This window comes from Phoca vitulina, unplaced genomic scaffold (assembly GCF_004348235.1).
Source record: "Phoca vitulina isolate PV1807 unplaced genomic scaffold, GSC_HSeal_1.0 scaffold20, whole genome shotgun sequence".
Taxonomy (NCBI): Eukaryota; Metazoa; Chordata; class Mammalia; order Carnivora; family Phocidae; genus Phoca; species Phoca vitulina.
Genome location: NW_022589723.1, coordinates 9,956,097 through 9,973,856, shown reverse-complemented (window position 1 = coordinate 9,973,856; position 17,760 = coordinate 9,956,097). Strand labels below are relative to the sequence as shown.

General features: G+C 44.6%; 1 protein-coding gene across 2 annotated transcripts in view; it reads right to left on the bottom strand.

The window, feature by feature from the left end:
• The window catches only part of RTF1 (RTF1 homolog, Paf1/RNA polymerase II complex component), a 51,216-nt gene extending 46,356 nt beyond the window's left edge, over positions 1-4,860 (bottom strand). Inside the window, exon 1 of one of the 2 annotated variants that reach the window (XM_032417431.1) lies at positions 4,657-4,860. In XM_032417431.1, coding sequence (XP_032273322.1) covers positions 4,657-4,860 — 204 coding nt within the window. Of the gene's footprint in view, positions 1-1,803; positions 1,927-4,656 lie in introns of those variants that run through there. The other variant, XM_032417432.1, reaches the window with a different exon arrangement.
• Positions 4,861-17,760: the final 12,900 nt, after the last annotated feature.

The following is a 17,760-nucleotide window of genomic DNA, read 5'->3' as shown; positions in this document are numbered from 1 at the left end:
GATCTGGTGTTGAATTTTTCCTAAAAGCCTCTCTGCTAAAGCTCCCAGGGGGACTCAACCTTCCCTGCACAGAAAAGGTAAGTGAAATTAGCAAATGAGTTACATCAAGCTGGATGCAACATTATGACACAAATTAAAAAATTCACAAGTTAACACTGACACTTCTCACAAGTTTTTCATCCTAGACTTCTATGAAATATAAAAAAGACTATAAAAAGCAGCACAACTTTTAAACTTTCCAACTCTGGTGCCTGGGTGGCTCAGTCAGTTAAGCATTTGCCTTCAGCTCAGGTCATGATCTCAGGGTCCTGGGATCAAGTCCTGTGTTGGGCTCCCTGCTCAGCCGGGAATCTGCTCCTCCCTCTGCCTCTCCCCCAGCTTGTGCTCTCACTCACTCACTCACTCTCTCAAATAAATAAAATCTTTTTTTTTTTTTTAATAAATTTCCCAACTTTTATGGGGAAGGTTTATGGAAGGATACTTTATAACAATGTTATTTTTTTACATATATCTAAAAATAACTCCTAGAAAATACTTAGGGGTCTGTTCTTTCAAAGACAAATATAATTATTGCTACTTCAAGTATCATAAGCAGAGAAAAAGAGGACATGACAACACCACCATTTTAAATGAGAGGAAATTATGAAATAAAGCATTCCAGTATGCAAGTAGCTCAATTTTTTTTTTTCTTGAGAAAGGCAGAGTAAAGTTTTTATAAATACTGAGTTGTATTAATCTGAATAGAGAACTCTATTCCTTTATTATCTTGGATGCTTTTCATTTTATAAGACCCACTGCATAAATATTATTCCATAACAAGTGACATACATTATTTCCATGGAAGTACATGATGGGGAAACAAACAAACAAAAAAACCTAGGTTTGCCTCAAACTCTTTTCCAAGAGGTGCCAAAAGCAAGTATCTTCAGAATTTGCAATTTTAAAAATGTTCAAAACAGGGCGCCTGTGGGGGGGCGGGCACAGTCAGTTAAGCATCTGACTCTTGGTTTCGGCTCAGGTTGTGATCTCAGGGTCGTGAGATAGAGCCCCACATCCAGCTCTGTGCTGAGTGCAGAGTCTTGCTTGAGATTCTCTCTCCCACTACCCCTCCCACTCATGTGTGCTTACTAGCTTGCACTCTCTCTAAAATAAATAAATCCTTAAAAAAAAATGGTGAAGAAAGGGTGTGCCCAACATAAAAAATAAGGTCACTATCAGGTCACATGTTAAAAGAAATCCTTCAAATTCTCAAAGGTCTGAGTTTTGTTTTGTTTTTTTTAAAAGATTTTATTTATTTATTTGACAGAGAGAGACACAGCGAGAGAGGGAACACAAGCAGGGGGAGTGGGAGAGGGAGAAGCAGGCTTCCCGCTGAGCAGGGAGCCCAACATGGGGCTCGATCCCAGGACCCTGGGACCATGACCTGAGCCGAAGGCAAACGCTTAACGACTGAGCCACCCAGGCGCCCCTCAAAGGTCTGAGTTTTTAAAACCTTTCAAAGCTAAAACAATTTTAAACTACTCCGATTCAGTTCCTACACACCCCTCTTCCCATCATGAAGAAAGGAAAAAAAGGAAACAGGCCTCAATAAAAAGCATCCCAACAATTCAAATAGCTTCAGAGATTTAAAAGCCAACAGCTTTGCTACCTCAAACGTCTCCGTCAAGTTTCTTCAGTTGTGCACACACTATAGCCGGGACAGGAGGCTATTTCTCTCCCAAACTAGAGTGTCTTACCAAAAAGATTAATTTGCACACAGACAGTGGTCTCAATCATTAACATAAATGAGTACCTGGGCTGTACCTGGTAAAAATGCAGAGTCCAGGGCTCTATCCCCTGAGGGTCTGATTCAGTAGGTCTGGGATGGGAGCCCCTGCAAAGTACATTTTAAATAAGCAACCCAGGCAGCTTCTGACACAGGTGGTCCTCCTCCCACCACCAGGAAGAATCAGCACAGTAGGCTCACCTGCCTCACTTTTAGCAAGGACTAAGTTGGAAATAATATTTCTGACATAATGACTTCTATTACCATCTGGAAAATCTGAGAACAAAGGACCTCCTTTCTAACTGCTTTACTCTTACACTAGACACTCAGAGGTTTGTTATGGTTTTGTCTTTTCCACAAGGACCTTACACTAGACAGCAAATATGATGTTATACCCCCAATGAAGACCCAGAACTAGATGGAGCAGCCCAAGGCATCTTGGTTAGAAAGGCCCAGATGCATTAATTTTGTTCTGAGGATTCCAAAGACCCCCAAACCGGCCTGACTTTGAACTTCTGCTAACGGTCTCTGGTGAAAACTTCTAGAGGGCAGAGATCTTTGTTTTTGATTCCTCTGAGAGCCTGGTGCAGCACTGAACAGCTAGACAGACAGAAGGCACAGGTGCCTCTGTTAGGATGTGCTGGGAAAGGGAATTTTGATCTGGTTCCCATCTGATAAAAGAATGCCAATGACAGTGGTTGAAGAGGAGAAAGTTGAAATTGCTGTTAAATTGTGTTAGGTATTACTTACAAATTTTATGCTAATTTCTTTTTATAAATAGATAGAGCTGGGTTTAAAGTTGCAATCCCTTCCAGTGTCCACTTTGGAAGAGCTCTTTGTGGATCAGGTAAAACCTCTTTACCACAAAAGGAAGCTCTGAACTCATTTCATTTGTTAGAATTCTGTGGAAAATCATTACAGACAGAGTAATTTGCAGCTTAGTTCATTCATCATCAGAACAGATGTCTTAGAGTGCTTTACCAAAGAAGCTCCCAAATAATCTTTTTAATTGATGTAACAATTTCCTCCAAACTATTCAATGTACTTTACAAACAGGAATTCTAGCAATGTGGAAAATGACCATGAAACACATTCTCAATTTGCACTATGAAAAATTAAAAGACTAACAGATTAAGTTGGTATAGTGAAGAGTATGTGCCTTACTATCGTGCAGATTTGGAGTTCAAATTCCAACTGTACCACTAACAAGTTGTGTGAATTTAGGTATGTTACTTCTTCAATCTCCATCTTCCTCATATGTAAAATGGAGAAAATGATACCAAGTTCACCATAATTTGAAAACTTGACAATGTAGATAAAGTACTTAATTGAGGTGACTAGTTCACCTCAAGCACTATGTAAATGGTAGCTGATGTTTTTATTGGAAATACCCACATTTCTAGATTAAAAAAAAGTTCTAATCCTCTTAAGTACCAGTCTAAAGTTATTGAACAAATTTTTCCAGCCAAGAATATATTTTTTATATTTTTGTAAATTTCAGGAGCCTTTCAGTGAGGACATTTTCAATTTACCTTTCAATTCCTATCCCCAAACAAGGTTTTCTCCCTTTGATGAAGCCCCACGACTTTCCCACCTCCATACCACCATTTTCGAAACAGTCCTCTTTTCTTCAACACATTTCCAGTCCCTCCTTCTTAAAGTCCACCCCTTTTATACCCTAGTACTTTAGTCCTGAGACTTGTGGCCTAATACAAAGAACCCCCAAGAAGCCATTGATACAAAAGCCTTAGTTTGCAAGTGCTTGTACCAATATTAATTCTTAAAAATACTTGATCCTTATAATAGCCCAATTTGCTACTCAAGGCTAATGTTGTATCTAGATTTTACAGTTACAGACAAAAGATATATAGCTAGAAAACAGCACAGCCAGCCTAGAACTCAAAATTTCAGATTCTAAGTTCAGTACTCCCTCTACTTAACTTATAAAGCTACTACCTCTTGCATATTCTTTGTATCATTTGTTCCCAAAACATGAGGGGAAACTGTCTTTGAATCTTCTAGTATCACTAGAGCACTGTTGTAAAGGACAGCTTCCTCCCTACAGTATTTTCCAGAGCACAAAAACAGTTCAACCCCAAGACAGTGAGACCAAAAGTTACTTTCAATGGTTCCTGCACAATCTTCAAGTAAGAAAGAATTCTGGGATGCTGCATGAAAAGAGCCGAGAGGCCAAAGTCATAGTCCTTCCAAGTCGTCCTATATATTTATCCACTTCTGCCCTCTTTCCTTCTCCCAGGAGTTTTCTTTGGTCTGACATCTCAACGGGGACCCTTCTCAACCACAAACGACCCTAGTTGCCAAACAGATTTGTGCCCACACCTAAGTCTTCCTCATCAAGCACCGCATAGGTTCCCCGGAACGTTTAAGGGTGTCTCTCCTCCAGGTCCACACCTCTAGTCTGAAAAACTTCATCTTCCAGAGCCCGCACCATCTCGCCCCCCGCCCCCACCACCCCACACTCACCCTTGCACCTCCTCCAAAATCTCCCAGCCTCCCGGGTTGGCGGGCGTATGATACTTCCTATCTCTCTGGGCCCGGATCGCCAGGCCTGCAGCCCGCTGCTCCGATCTGACCCCGGCAGATCACGGACCCCTCGGGTCCCCCGAGCCCGAGGCCCACCAGCCTAGTCCCTGCCCCGCCTCCCCGCCCAAGGCGCCAAGTCCTCTGGGCTCCGTCTCCAGGCCCCGTCCGGACTCCGAGGGGCCCGGGAGCTGCGGGGAAGACAAGAAAGAGGTGGCAGCGGAGGTCAGGGCACGGGGCGGGCCGGGAGCTCGGGCCGGGAGGCCCGGGGCCCGGCCGGCTCCAGGCTCCCGTGGCCCGGAGTCAGCCCTCCCGCTCCGCTGGCCCGCGCCTCCGCGGCCTGCCCTCACCTGATCCAGGTTCTCATCGCTGCCGCTGTCCTCCGTGTCCGAGTCGATCACGACGCGGCCTTTCCGCTTCTTTACCATGGTGGTCCCCCGGCTCCCACGCCGGACGCCGCCCGGACTCCCCTCTTGCCCGCCTGCCAGTGGGACCGCCACTGCCGCCGCCGCCGCCGCCGCCGCCGCTCGACCCACACAAAGGCGACCGCGCATGCGCGCTCCGCTCCGCCCCTGGCCCCGCCCCCCGCTCGTCGCACGCCGTTCGCCGGCGCCCAGTGCCCCGCCCTGCCCCACCCCCGACGCAGCGTGGGAGGTGGGCCCCCGTACAGGGTTGGGTTCCGGACAGTGGACAGCGGTCCTGTACCCTGCGCGGGCCCCTGGTAGCTTTGGGTGTGTCTCCTCTGCGGGGCCAAAGCTTGGTGTGCTACGTACCTGTAGTGAACTGGCGCTGCAAGCATCTGGGTCTGCTCTGACAAGTCTTTCAACTGGCCCACACTGATGGAGTGTCGAGGGCGCCGTCAGGGTCTTGCCCGCCTGGAAGACACAAGTCGGCTGGACCACGCAGAGGGCACCCGTCCGGAATAAAGCCTACCTACTTGGGCTGTGCAAGTGACACCTGACCTGGAACCTGGAGGATGCATCCGAGTTACCCAAAAGAAGAGTAGAAGGAAGGGTGTTTCAAGCAGAGAACCGCGTGGGCAAAAGCCCGTAGATAATTGAAAAAATTGGGTTCGGGGAACTGAAAGTTCATTATGGAACAGAGAATATGGTGTGTGGAGGGACGCAGCGGCCACATCCTTCAGTGCCTAATAATCTATATTCAGAAGTTTGACTTCAGTATTCAAAGATTTTAAACGAAGAACGACGTTATTAGATTTGTGTTTTAAAAAGATTACTCTGGGTGCGGTGTGGCAAATGAATTAGAAGGGAGGGAGCCTAAGGGTGAGGAGACCACTTAGGCTGTTGGTGTCATTATGGCAAGAGATGATGGTGCCCCAAACTAATGAAGAGGCAGTGCAAATGGAGAGAAGTGGATGGATTCTGGATAATTTGGAAGGTAGAATTCCCAGGACATTAGTATTAGTTGGGAGGGGGGTAAGGTGAGGTCCCTAGCACAAATGATGCTTAGATCCTGGCTTAGGAAGCTGGTGGTGAATGGGCCCTTCATCAAGATAAGAAACACAAGTGTAAAGGAAGTTTGGGAGACTGGTGTATGAAGGAAATAAATTCAGTTTTTTGCTTGTTGAGGTCAAGTTAATTAAAAGGGCAACCTCAGGGGCACCTGGCTAGCTCAGTCCGTAGAGCATACGACTCTTGACTTTGGGGTCATGAGTTTGAGCCCCATGTTGGGCATAGAAATTACTTTTAAAAATAAAGGGCAATTTCAGAAGCGATTTCTTTGTGGGATTTGGAATATAGGGTAGGGAACATTCGCAATAATAATTTGAAAATGTTCTAAAAACTTTTGGGGAGTCATAAATTCTTTGTTCTGGTAGTGAAATTGGGAGTTAGACCCCAGTCTTCCCTGGGCATTACTGGGCACAGGCAAGCTGATGAGTTTTTGCTCTCTGGCTCCCTTTTTCTTTTCTCCTTTACTGTCTAAATTTTATTTTCTCCAGTAAGTTAAAATATCACAAATGTGCATGCCTTAAAATAGTAATAAAAGAAAATAACAGGCTTAAAGGAATCCCTGGAACTAAACACATACCTAGATGTCCAGTTTGCTGCCAGTTAGCTTGAAAATGCATTCAGGATTTAGAGAAAACTAAGGCCCAATTACCTTTTTACTCCAAAAGATTGTTCCTAAGATATAACCCCTAGACCTCTCTCCCATGGCCAGAATGACTCAAAATGACCAGGCTAGTTTCCCTATTTCTAGCCACCCTGAAGTTTGGTGCCTTTCTGTAAGGACCCTCTTTAAATGTGTTAATAGAAGAAGACCAGGGGCGCCTGGGTGGCTCAGTTGGTTACGTGTCGACTATTGATTTCAGCTCAGGTCATGATATCCAGGTTGTGAGACAGAGCCCTGCTTTGGACTCCATGCTGAAAGTGGAGCCTGCTTAAGATTCTCTCTCCCTCTCCCTCTGCCCACCTTCTCCCCCCCCTTGCCCACTCTTGCACGTTTGCTCTCTAAAAAAATTTTTAAAAAGACCATAATAGGGGCACCTGGGTGGCTCAGTTGGTTAAGCCTCTGACTCTTGATCTCAGGGTTGTGAGTTCAAGCTCCATGTTAAGAGACCATAATATGGTCAGTATACTTGACTGCAATTAAGAAAGATAGGTCCTAGGGCATCTGGCTGGCTCAGTTGGGAGAGCATGCAACTCTTGATCTTGGGGTCTTGAGTTCGAGCCCCATGTTGGGTGTAGAGGTTACTTAAATAAATAAAACAAAAAAAAAAGGTTGTTTTTTTTTTAAGATCTTATTTATTTGACAGAGAGAGAGAAGGGGGAGTGGCTGGCAGAGGGAGAAGCAGGCGAGACTCGATCCCAGGACTCTGGGATCATGACTTGAGCCGAAGGCAGACACTCAACCGCCTGAGCCACCCAGGCGCCCAAGGTATGTTCTTTTTTTTTTTTCCTAAGATTTTATTTATTCATTTGACAAAGAGAGACACAGCGAGAGAGGGAATACAAGCAGGGGGAGTGGGAGAGGGAGAAGCAGGCTTCCCGCCGAGCAGGAGCCCAATGTGGGGCTTGATCCCAGGACCCTGAGATCATGACCTGAGCCGAAGGCAGATGCTTAATGACTGAGCCACCCAGGCGCCCCAAGGTATGTTCTTTATTTGAGTGAAATCTATTGCTTTTGCTCTTTCTTCAATGAGTCTTCTAATGATTCATGTACTAGAGTTAGTCCATATTGAGAGTAAACAGCGTCTTTTTTAAGATTTTATTTATCTGAGAGAGAGAGCATGCACACAAGTGCATATAAGCGGGGTGGGGGGGTGGGGCAAAGGGAGAGGGAGAAGCAAACTCCCCGCTGAGCAGGGAGCCCGATGCGGAACTCGATCCCAGGACCCTGGGATCATGACCTGAGCCGAAGGCAGACGCTTAACCGACTAAGCCACCCAGGCGCCCCAAGAGTAAATGGTGTCTAGATTGAATGAATAAACATACTATACTCTAAATTTCCTCTTGAGTTGGCTTCCCAGAGAACCTGACCTGTGCACGTTTTCCCTTAGTAAAATAAGGGTAATGATTATATATGCCTCTTTGGGTTGTAACAAGGTTTAGATTAGTTAACATGTGTTTAAAAAGTGCTTAGAGTACTTCCTGGCAAAGAGTAAGCACTCAATAAATGCCAGCTATAATTGTTTCGGGAGGGGCTGAAGGAAGATGGTTAGAGATAGGAGATTTTTATTTTTTAATTTGTACACCTTGGTGCTGTTTGAGCTTTTTACGCTGAGTATGAATTTTTTATCATAATGATATTTTTATTTTTTTTTTATTTTTTTTTTTTAAAGGTTTTTTTATTTATTTTTTTGAGAGAGGGAATGAGAGAAAGAGAGAGCACATGAGAGGGGGGAGGGTCAGAGGGAGAAGCAGACTCCCCGCTGAGCAGGGAGCCCGATGTGGGACTCGATCCCGGGACTCCAGGATCATGACCTGAGCCGAAGGCAGTCGCTCAACCAACTGAGCCACCCAGGCGCCCCATAATGATATTTTTAAAGATTTTATTTATTTGTCAAGCAGGGAGAGCAGCAGGCAGAGGGAGAAGCAGGCTTCCCGCCGAGCAAGGAGCAGATGCAGGATTGATCCCAGAACCCCGGGATCATGACCTGAGCTGAAGGCAGACCTTAACTGACTGAGCCACCCAAGCGTCTCCCATAATGATTGTTTAACAGTTTTGGGGAAATAGAATATTTTTTTCTTACTATAAAAATTATTCCTACTGGGGCACCTGGCTGGCTTAGTTGGTAGAACTTTTGACTCTTGATCCCGGGGTTGTGAGTTCCAGCCCTACGGTGGGTGGAGAGATTACTTAAAAATAAATCTTAAAAAAAAAAAAGGTAGAAAGAAAGTGGAAATACATGTATGTGTGTGAACGTTGAGAGAAGTACTGGAGAAACCATTACTGTGTATGTTTGCCATGTTTTTGTTTTGTTTTGTTTTTAAGATTAGAAGGGATTTTTTTTTTCTTTAAAGTAGGCTACACGCCCAGCATGGAGCCCAATGCAGGGCATGAACTCATGACCCTGATGAGATCAAGACCTGAGCTGAGATCAAGAGCTGGACACTTGGGACACCTGGGTGGCTCGGTGGGTTAAGCATCTGCCTTGGGCTCAGGTCATGATCCCGGTACCCTGGGATCTAGTCCTGCATCCGGCTCCTTGCTCAGCAGGGGGCCTGCTTCTCCCTCTGCCTGCCGCTCCCCCTGCTTGTACACATGCACGCTCTCTCATATTTCTCTCTCTCTCTCTCTGACAAATAAATAAAATCTTTTTTTTTTTAATTTTATTTATTTGACAGAGAGAGACACAGCGAGAGAAGGAACACAAGCAGGGGGTGCCTGGGTGGCTCAGTCGGTTGGGTGCCTGCCTTTGGTTTGGGTCATGGTCTCAGGGTTCTGGGATCGAGTCCTGCATCGGGCTCCCTGCTCAGCGGGGAGTCTGCTTCTCCCTCTGCCTCTCACTTGTGCTCTTTCTCTCAAATAAATAAATGAATAAATCTTAAAAAAAAAAAAGCTGGACACTTAACCTACTGAGCCATCCACGCACCCCTATGTTTGCCACAGTGTTGCAAGGTCCTTCTTTTGGTTACCAGACCATTTATTTATTTATTTTTTAGTTTTTTATTTAAATTCAATTTAATTAACATGCACCGTATTATTAGTTTCAGAGGTAGAATTCAGTGATTCATCAGTTGCACGCAACACTGGAGCTTTTCTTAATTAATGAGTTCAGGGTCTGAAAACTGGCTCAGATCCAAAGGTGGGAGAAGGATGTCACTTTTTACTGGGGCAACTACCTTCAGGCCCTTGATCACCCAACCTTGATTTCTTCTGATTGAAAATTGAGGATTAGCCCTGTTAGCTCTTGGAGATGCTGTATTCTGTTAACCATCTCCGTAAGTCTCTGAGGTTCAGGCCTCCCTGGCTGTCACTCCGCCCTTTCTGCTGTTAGAATAATTGTATCTACCTGGCTTCTGGTAGTTAAGTGCTGCCACCTGGCCTCTTGTTTCAAGTTCTATCACCCCATTACTGTTGTGAGCCAAAATGTTTTGTAATGGTCTCTCCTACTGTCAATCCTGGCCTGCATTTTTAGCATGTAGTGAAATTTCATTGATGCTGGTACTCCTCTTTACCATCTCATTCCCTGTGGCCTTGGTAAGTGGAGTATGCTCTTGATCTTCCCATGGAACATAATCATTCAGTGGGATTTCCAGTCTTCCTACAGTACATCTACTTCATTGTGCTTCCCTGAGTTTTTAAATCTGTTCCTACACTGTCTTAGCAATTCTGATTTTTTTCCCCTTTGTGTGGGTTGTAGTTTTTCATGCTTCTAAGAGCCATTCTGGTAGCAAATTTGCACCATTTCCTGGGTCCTTGGCAGAGTGATAAATGCTGTATCTCGGGAGAATGCTTCCAAATCAATAAATTCTCCCTTACCCAATTTTATGATCTGTTCCTCTTGATCAAGCACCTGCAGAATCCAGTCCCTTGCTACTCTCCCAGCTCCTGCCATTTTATGTGTGGCTAGTTCTTGCAGCAACTTTGGGGGATAGTCCCTTAATGAGTCCCTCCCTTATGAGGCCCAATACGTCCCTCACTGGGTTATGTAGTGTTCTAACCCTGGTTATCAGCCTAGTATCCAGGAGGGAGGTAAGAGCAGACTTTGAGAAGGGTACATGCAGTCTTACAGGGTCTGGTCTTCTGCATTGTCTACAAATGAGAGGGAAGCACTGGATGATGGGCCATTTCTGCACATTCAGGGTTTAGGAGAATCTGGGAATTCAAGATCTTCAGGGGCACCAATCAGATATCTCCATCCCACATGTCATGTTCCCATTATTTCCCAGCTAGGGTCTTTAACCAGCTTGCCTTGCTTGGGAGTTTAACATCATTGTATCTTAGACTATTCTGATGATTATCCTGGGCCTCAGCTTTCCCTACCCTCCCACTACAGGTGATGAAGCTCTCTTCATATGCCATTAAGGGGGCCCTCTGGCTTTCACACTTGGCTGTCAGTCACAGTGACCCAATTTCACTATTCTTATAGTTACTCTGGCCCCTCTATTTTATCTGATACATCCCACCAGCTAGTATGGTCCCTTCTGCCAGCATACTATCCCTATTCACCAATGATAATATATTTAACAATTGGACCACCAGATCTTCATCTCCAGCTGTGTGTTTAGTGACCTTGCTTCTAAACATCCTTTTGTTGCCTGCTTTCTTGGATCACTCCTAGCATCAATTGTTGTAGGTTGGGTTCTCCAAGAAGCAGACTCTGAGATAGAGTTTAGTGTGTAGGATATTTACTAGGGAGTGTCCCTGGGAATTGACAACCATAGGGAAAAGTGGGAGAAGTTGAGCTGCAGTGTGTACCTGACAACAGTGTCAACTAATCACGTGGGTAATCCGAAGCCAAAATAGAGGGTCAGTTGTCCCACACTGGGCTGAAATGGCCAGACCTTTATCGCCCTGCCTCAATCATTCATTATATGTAGGCCACGTGGGAAGGCTGTGACCTTGAGCACAGGGTCTCTCTGTAGCTTAGCCGAATGCTGAAGTATCTGAAAACTAGAGGCCATCAGCTGGGCCAGCAAGTCCTCCTTACTGGATGTCACATCTCTGTGTTCTTCTGGACAGTGAGGCACAGAGAGGTTCCCAAGGCCGCACAGTTAGTTAGTAATGGAACATGTCTGACTCTAGGGTGGTGCTCTTAACTGCTGTCAGCAGTTCTGTGCCTCTCCCTGGTCTGGCAGACAAGCAACTACAGCCTGCTTACCTAGAGCAATCAGGAACCAGCACACTGGAAATAACTTTAGTGTAAAGCAGGTGGAGGGGCAAGATCATAAATGTGGTCAAGATGGGGTAGGGAGGTATAAACACAGTAGCCAGAAGGGGGGCTAGGCAAGGGAGAATTTTCTTTTCTTTTTTTAAAGATTGTTTGCTTGCTTGCTTGATTGATTTGCGAGAGAGAGAGAGAGAGAGAGAGAGAGAGCTCGCACATGCGCGCCCATGTGCGCCCATAAGCAGGGGGAGGAGCAGAGGGAGGGGGTGAAGGAGAGAAGTAGACTCCTTGATGAGTATGGAGCCAGACACAGGCCCGACGGGGGCTAGATCTCATGACTCTGAGATCATGACCTGAGCTGCAATCAAGAGTCAGACACTTAACAGACTGAGCCACGCAGGCACCCCAAGGGAGAGTTTTCTAATGCATTTCCAGAGCTGCAGGGGGGGGGCCCTGAGCAGCTACCACATCCTGTCCATCACCCTGGTCACACTCTCCTGGGAGCCCACGAGTGACATTCCAGACTTCCACAGTTTGGAGAAAATGTCACTTCATAGCCCCCAAATCCATCTGCATTGAAGCCCGTGTTCTCCAAGCAGCCCCCTAATCCCAGAAGGCTTTCCCTTATGGGAAGAGGCTACATTGCTTGGCTGACACAAGTATTCTTGGTAAACATACTTCTCATGGTAGGTTGTTAGTCAATCTTATAAACCATTCTGTCTTTGGTTATTGGTCTCCCCAGAGTCTGGTCGCTTTTCAGTGACGAACTAAGCAAGCTGACTTTGAGTAGAGAAGAGAGTGGCAGCCTGGGGAGACTCTGAGCTCTGTGTTCTCCCGGGCATAACACCATATTTTTCTTGCCCAGTTCCTTCCTTTTTCTCCCCTATCTCTTACTTCTCTGCCTTGGACTGGATGACTCTACCTTTCAACTTAAAGTCATCCCCTAATGCCCCATTGTGTGTATGAAATCGTATTTTCCTACCCATTACTTTCATGTACTTGCGTGTTTCTGTATTACTACTAGAGGATGGCATGGTAAAACTCCTTTGCTGCACTATGCTGTTGTTGCTGCTGTGTGGGGTTTCTTTGTGGTTTGTTTGTTTGTTTGTTTGTTTGAAGAGGAAGAATATGGGGAAGAGGAAAAAGAGGGGGAGGGAAAAAGTGGAAAAAATGAAATCAAAAGGAAAGGAAGAAGCTCAGCTCCTACCGTGTGGAGGGCAGAGCTTAAGGCCAAAGTTTCTTTCAATGTCTCCTCTAGGCTTTTTCTTTATTCATTCAGCAGGTGTCTTTTGGAAGCCAGTAAGTGCCATCTAGGTTCTGTTCCCTTGAGTAAAGTATAATTTGTAAAGTATAATTTGGAGAGTTGGGGGTAGAATGTGAGGCGTGTTTCAGTCACTCGCAGGCCCTTTTAAATTTATGTTTTGAAGTACAAAATTAACACATGCCCATTGTAAATAACAAATCCAAATACAGAAGTGTATTTCCCTCCAAAAAAGAAGCTCTCATCCTCATACCCCTTCTCCCCAATCTCATTCCCCAAGAATAACTCCTAGGACCAATTTCGTATATATTGTTGCAGACCTTTTGGGACACATAGGTAAACACATCCAAAAACAGGATCGTGCAACATGTATTATCCTATAACGTAACCTCTCCCTGCAGTGTTAGACTGGCTTGACAGCCAGGCCTAGGGGCACACGGGGGTCTGAGAAAATGCTGTGTGAGACTACAAGGTAATGTCTACCACAATCAGCCTGTGTGCATGATTAAGTTGTGCGTGTCCAGTGAGACCTGGGCTTCCTTGCATTTAAGTGTTCCCTCTGCTAAGTGTGAACTGATTTTCAGATGTTATGAAGTCAGCCCTATCTCTGGCCTCTCTCAGTATAGCTGCATGATTCATAACCTTTTGTTCCTGCCTCAGCACATATAACAGATGCTGTCTGTATTTGATATGTACATACCCTGAATTGTCTCCCATATTCAACACACACACACACACACACGCACACACACACCCACACACACACACACCACACAACACACACACACCCCTCAAGAAAGCATGTCAGAATGCCAGGGAGTGAATGGGATGTTTCCATAAGGATAACCTTATATCTTTTCTTTTAAGATTTTATTTATTTTGAGAGAGAGAGTGCACACAAGCAGGGGGAGGAGCAGAGGCAGAGGGAGAGAGAGAATCTTAAGCAGAATCCACGCTGAGCACAGAGCCCAATGCAGGGTTCCATCTCACAACCCCGAGATCATGACCTGAACCAGCCCAAACCAAGAGTCGGGCGCTTTACGGACTGAGCCACCCAGGCGCCCCACATTTAGGTCTTTGATTCATATATGGTATAGAGTAAGGGTCTAACTAGTCATATGATTGCCTAATCGTAAGGAGGCAGAGAAGTGTAATCCTCCCGTGTGCCTGGAGGGATAGAAAAACTGGATCTTGATGAACACTAGAAAATTCTACCTTATATTAATATATAATAATATATTAATAGTTATATGACTTGGTCATAACACATTTCATTTCTTACTTTGGGTCCCAGTAAAAAAAAGCTCTTTGAGAAACTGCTCAACCGCTTCCTTCTCTCTCTGTCCTCCCCACACCCTGCAATCATAAGAAGTGCATAGAGTTAGCAGACTGGCATTCAGCTCACTCCCCTGCTTCTGTGAATGTAGTTAGGTCACCTAAACTCTCTGAGCTTCATTCTCCTCAGAGGTAAAAGAGGGAAAAAGTATCTGCCTTACAAGATTGTGGTAAGGCATAAGAGACATGATATAGTAAATGTCTGGATCCAGGCTCGACTCTGTGTGTGAATTTGGTCAGTAGGAATTGTCACCATTCTGTCAAGCAGAACTCTTACATTTTTCTAGATGTAATGTCTGTTGCGTAATTCCATGCCTTGGGCCTGTGTGCTTCCTTCCGTGGATTGATTTTCCTCCTCTCATCTGCGTGTTACACGCCTTATCCTTCAGTACTCATGTCCTCCCTCTAGAAACTGCTCCCCAAGGTGAGCAAATAAGCAGATACGATACAGAGGAGTGTGGATAATGAGCATGTACCCTGTAGAGAGCCGGCAGATGTGGTTTGAATCCCAGCTCGACCACTTCACCAGCTGTGACAGGCCTGCGACTAGCAAGTGACTTCACATCTCCAAGACTCAGTTTACTCACCTGTGAAATAGGTATGATATTCGTACCTACTTCACAGGATCATTGTGAGGATTAAAAGGGAAAATGTTCAGTTCAGTGTCTGGCCCACAAGTGTTCATGACACCCTTCTTTGGGCCACCCCTGGACGTGGCACCTGCCTCTCGAACTGTGCTGCTGTTACTTGTTTGGTGCCATGCCCTGCACTAGACTATGTACTTGCGGAGCACTGTCCCAGAGTTCAACAATAATATCTAGCTTTTAAAAAATATCTATTTTTTAAAAAATCCCAAGGATTATGCTAAACACTTTACATATATTATCTCACTAAATGTTACTATTTTTTAAAGATTTTATTTATTTATTTGTCAGAGAGAGAGAGCACAAGCAGGGGCAGCGGCAGAAGCAGAGGGAGAGGGAGGCTCTCCGAGGAGCAGGGAGCCCGATACGGGGCTCGATCCCAGGACCCTGGGATCATGACCTGAGCCGAAGGTAGACGCTTAACCAACTGAGCCACCCAGGTGTCCCTCACTTAATGTTAATTGGAAACTCGATAAAGGTCCTGCTACCTACTAAGGTTGGCCAGGGCTGGACAACACCTCTGCCTCTTTCCTCCCTGCAACGTATGTGACTGCAGAGCTTTACTCATTCATGTCCTGATGCACAGAAGCTTCAATGTCCTCTGGTTCCAGGTTTCCAAATGGTGCTTTTAAGGTTCATTTCACTTTGAGTAAGGGAGCCTCTCCTTGTAGTGGCCAGTTCTTGATCTGCTTCCCTTTGTTTCTTTTGTCATATTATTTCTGGGTGTTTGGCTGCCCTGTGTCTACAAATAGATAAACTGCCCTCTCTTGTCTCCATTTCTAATTTGGGTGGGTTTCAGTTTTGTTATGAACAAAGCTACAGTTAAGCTCTGGTGAAGCCCACTACCTAGGAGCTTCTGGGAGGCTAAGAAAGAAGATGGCACAGACCTGGCTGGGTTAACCTAAATAATCATTTCCCTCAACCCTTTGCCTTTATTTCCCTCCCGTAATGCCCCCACTCTCTCTGTTGCCTGATATACTTCCTTCTTGATTTGATCAACTTCCCTCCCTTCAGCCTCCCCTTCCCCACTGCTAATGAATACACATGGGGTTTCCTATACTTAAACAAACAGTTGAATAGGGAAATGCAAATCAGACCACTGTGAGATACCACTTCACACACTTTAGGATGGCTCTTATAAAAAAACAAACAGAAAATAACAAGTGTGTTGAAGAGGTAGAGAAACTAAAATGGTTGTGCATTGCTGGTGGGAATATGAGATGGTGCAGTCACTATAGAAGACAGTAAGGTGATTCCTCAATTTTTTTTAAAAGTAGTGTCCACACACAACATGTGGCTTGAACTCATAACCCTGAGATCCAGACTCGCATGCTCTACCTACTGAGCCAGCCAGGCACCGCTGAGTCCTCAAATAATAAACATAGATTTACCATATGGGTTTAATACCCAAAAGAAGTAAAAGCAGAGACTTGAACAGATATTTGTACACTCAGTTCATAGTAGCATTGTTCACAATGGGCAAAAGGTGGAAACAAGCCAAGCTGCCAACAATAATGAATAGATAGGGGCACCTGGGTGGTGCAGTAGGTTAAGTGTCCGACTCTTGGTTTTGGCTCAGGTTGTCATCAAGCCCCGTGTCAGGCTCTGTGCTCAGTATGGAGTCTGCTTGAGATTATCCCTCTTCGTCTGCCCCTCCCCCCTAAAATAAATAAATAAATAAATCTTTAAAAAGGAATGAATAGATAAAACAAAATGTACTAAATACATACAATGGAACATTATTCAGTCTTGAAAAGGCAGGGAATTATTTTTTAAATTCTTTTTTTAAAGATTTATCTATTTGAGAGTGAGAGAATACACGAGCAGGGGGAGGGGCAGAGGGAGAAGGACAAGCAGACTCCCCACTGAGTGGGGAGCCCAACATGGGGCTCGATCCCAGGACCCTGAGATCATAACCTGAGCTGAAGGCAGATGCTTAACTGACTGAGCCACCCAGGCGCCCCAGAAAAGGAAGGGAATTCTGATACATGCTAATATATTCAAGGTTGAACCTTGATTATATTATACCAAGTGAAATAAGTGAGATACAAAAGAGCAAATATTGTATGATTCTACTTATATGAAGTACCTAGAGTAGTCAAATTAATATAGAGAGAAAGTAGAATGGTGGTTGCCAGGGATGAGGGAGAGTGGGGAATGGAGAGTTCATGTTTAATGGGTACCAAGTTTCAGTTTGGGAAGATGAAAATATTCTGGAGATGGATGGCACAACAACGCGAATGGACTTAGTGCCATTGAACTATATACTTAAAAAATGGTTAAAATGGTCAATTTTATGTTATGTAGATTTTATCACAATAAAAAAAGCATACAAACTTTGGTGAAACCTGATTACTGATCTCCATTTGAACAATATAATTTTATGATTTTATGACTTGTTACTTCTCCCCTTCCATTTTCAGTTAGTTCTATTTCTGGAGCTTTTCTGGGCCTCAGTTTCCACATCTGTACAATGATAATGGTAGCTGCTTCATGGGCTTGTTTTGAATATTAAACATGTTAATGTTTAATGTTAATATTAAATGTTAATATTAAACATGTTAATGTTTAATTCAAAGAAGAAAGAACAACACTTAGAAAAATGCCTGGTACGTTGTACATAACTGATATTATCATCGCTCTTGTAATAAAAAATTTGATTTTCTGTCTAAATTAGTATTTCTTGGGGGTGCTTGGTTGGCTTAGTCAGTTAAGCATCTGCCTTTGGCTCAGGCCATGATCCCAGAGTCCCGGGATCGAGTCCCACACCAGACTCCCTGCTTCTCCCTCTGTCTCTTACCCTGCTCGTGCTCTCTTTCTGGCTTGCTCTCTCTCAAATAAATAAATTATAAATAAATAAATAAATAAATAAATAAATAAATAAATTTGCATTTCTTTTAATTCTCCTATTTGCTCCTTA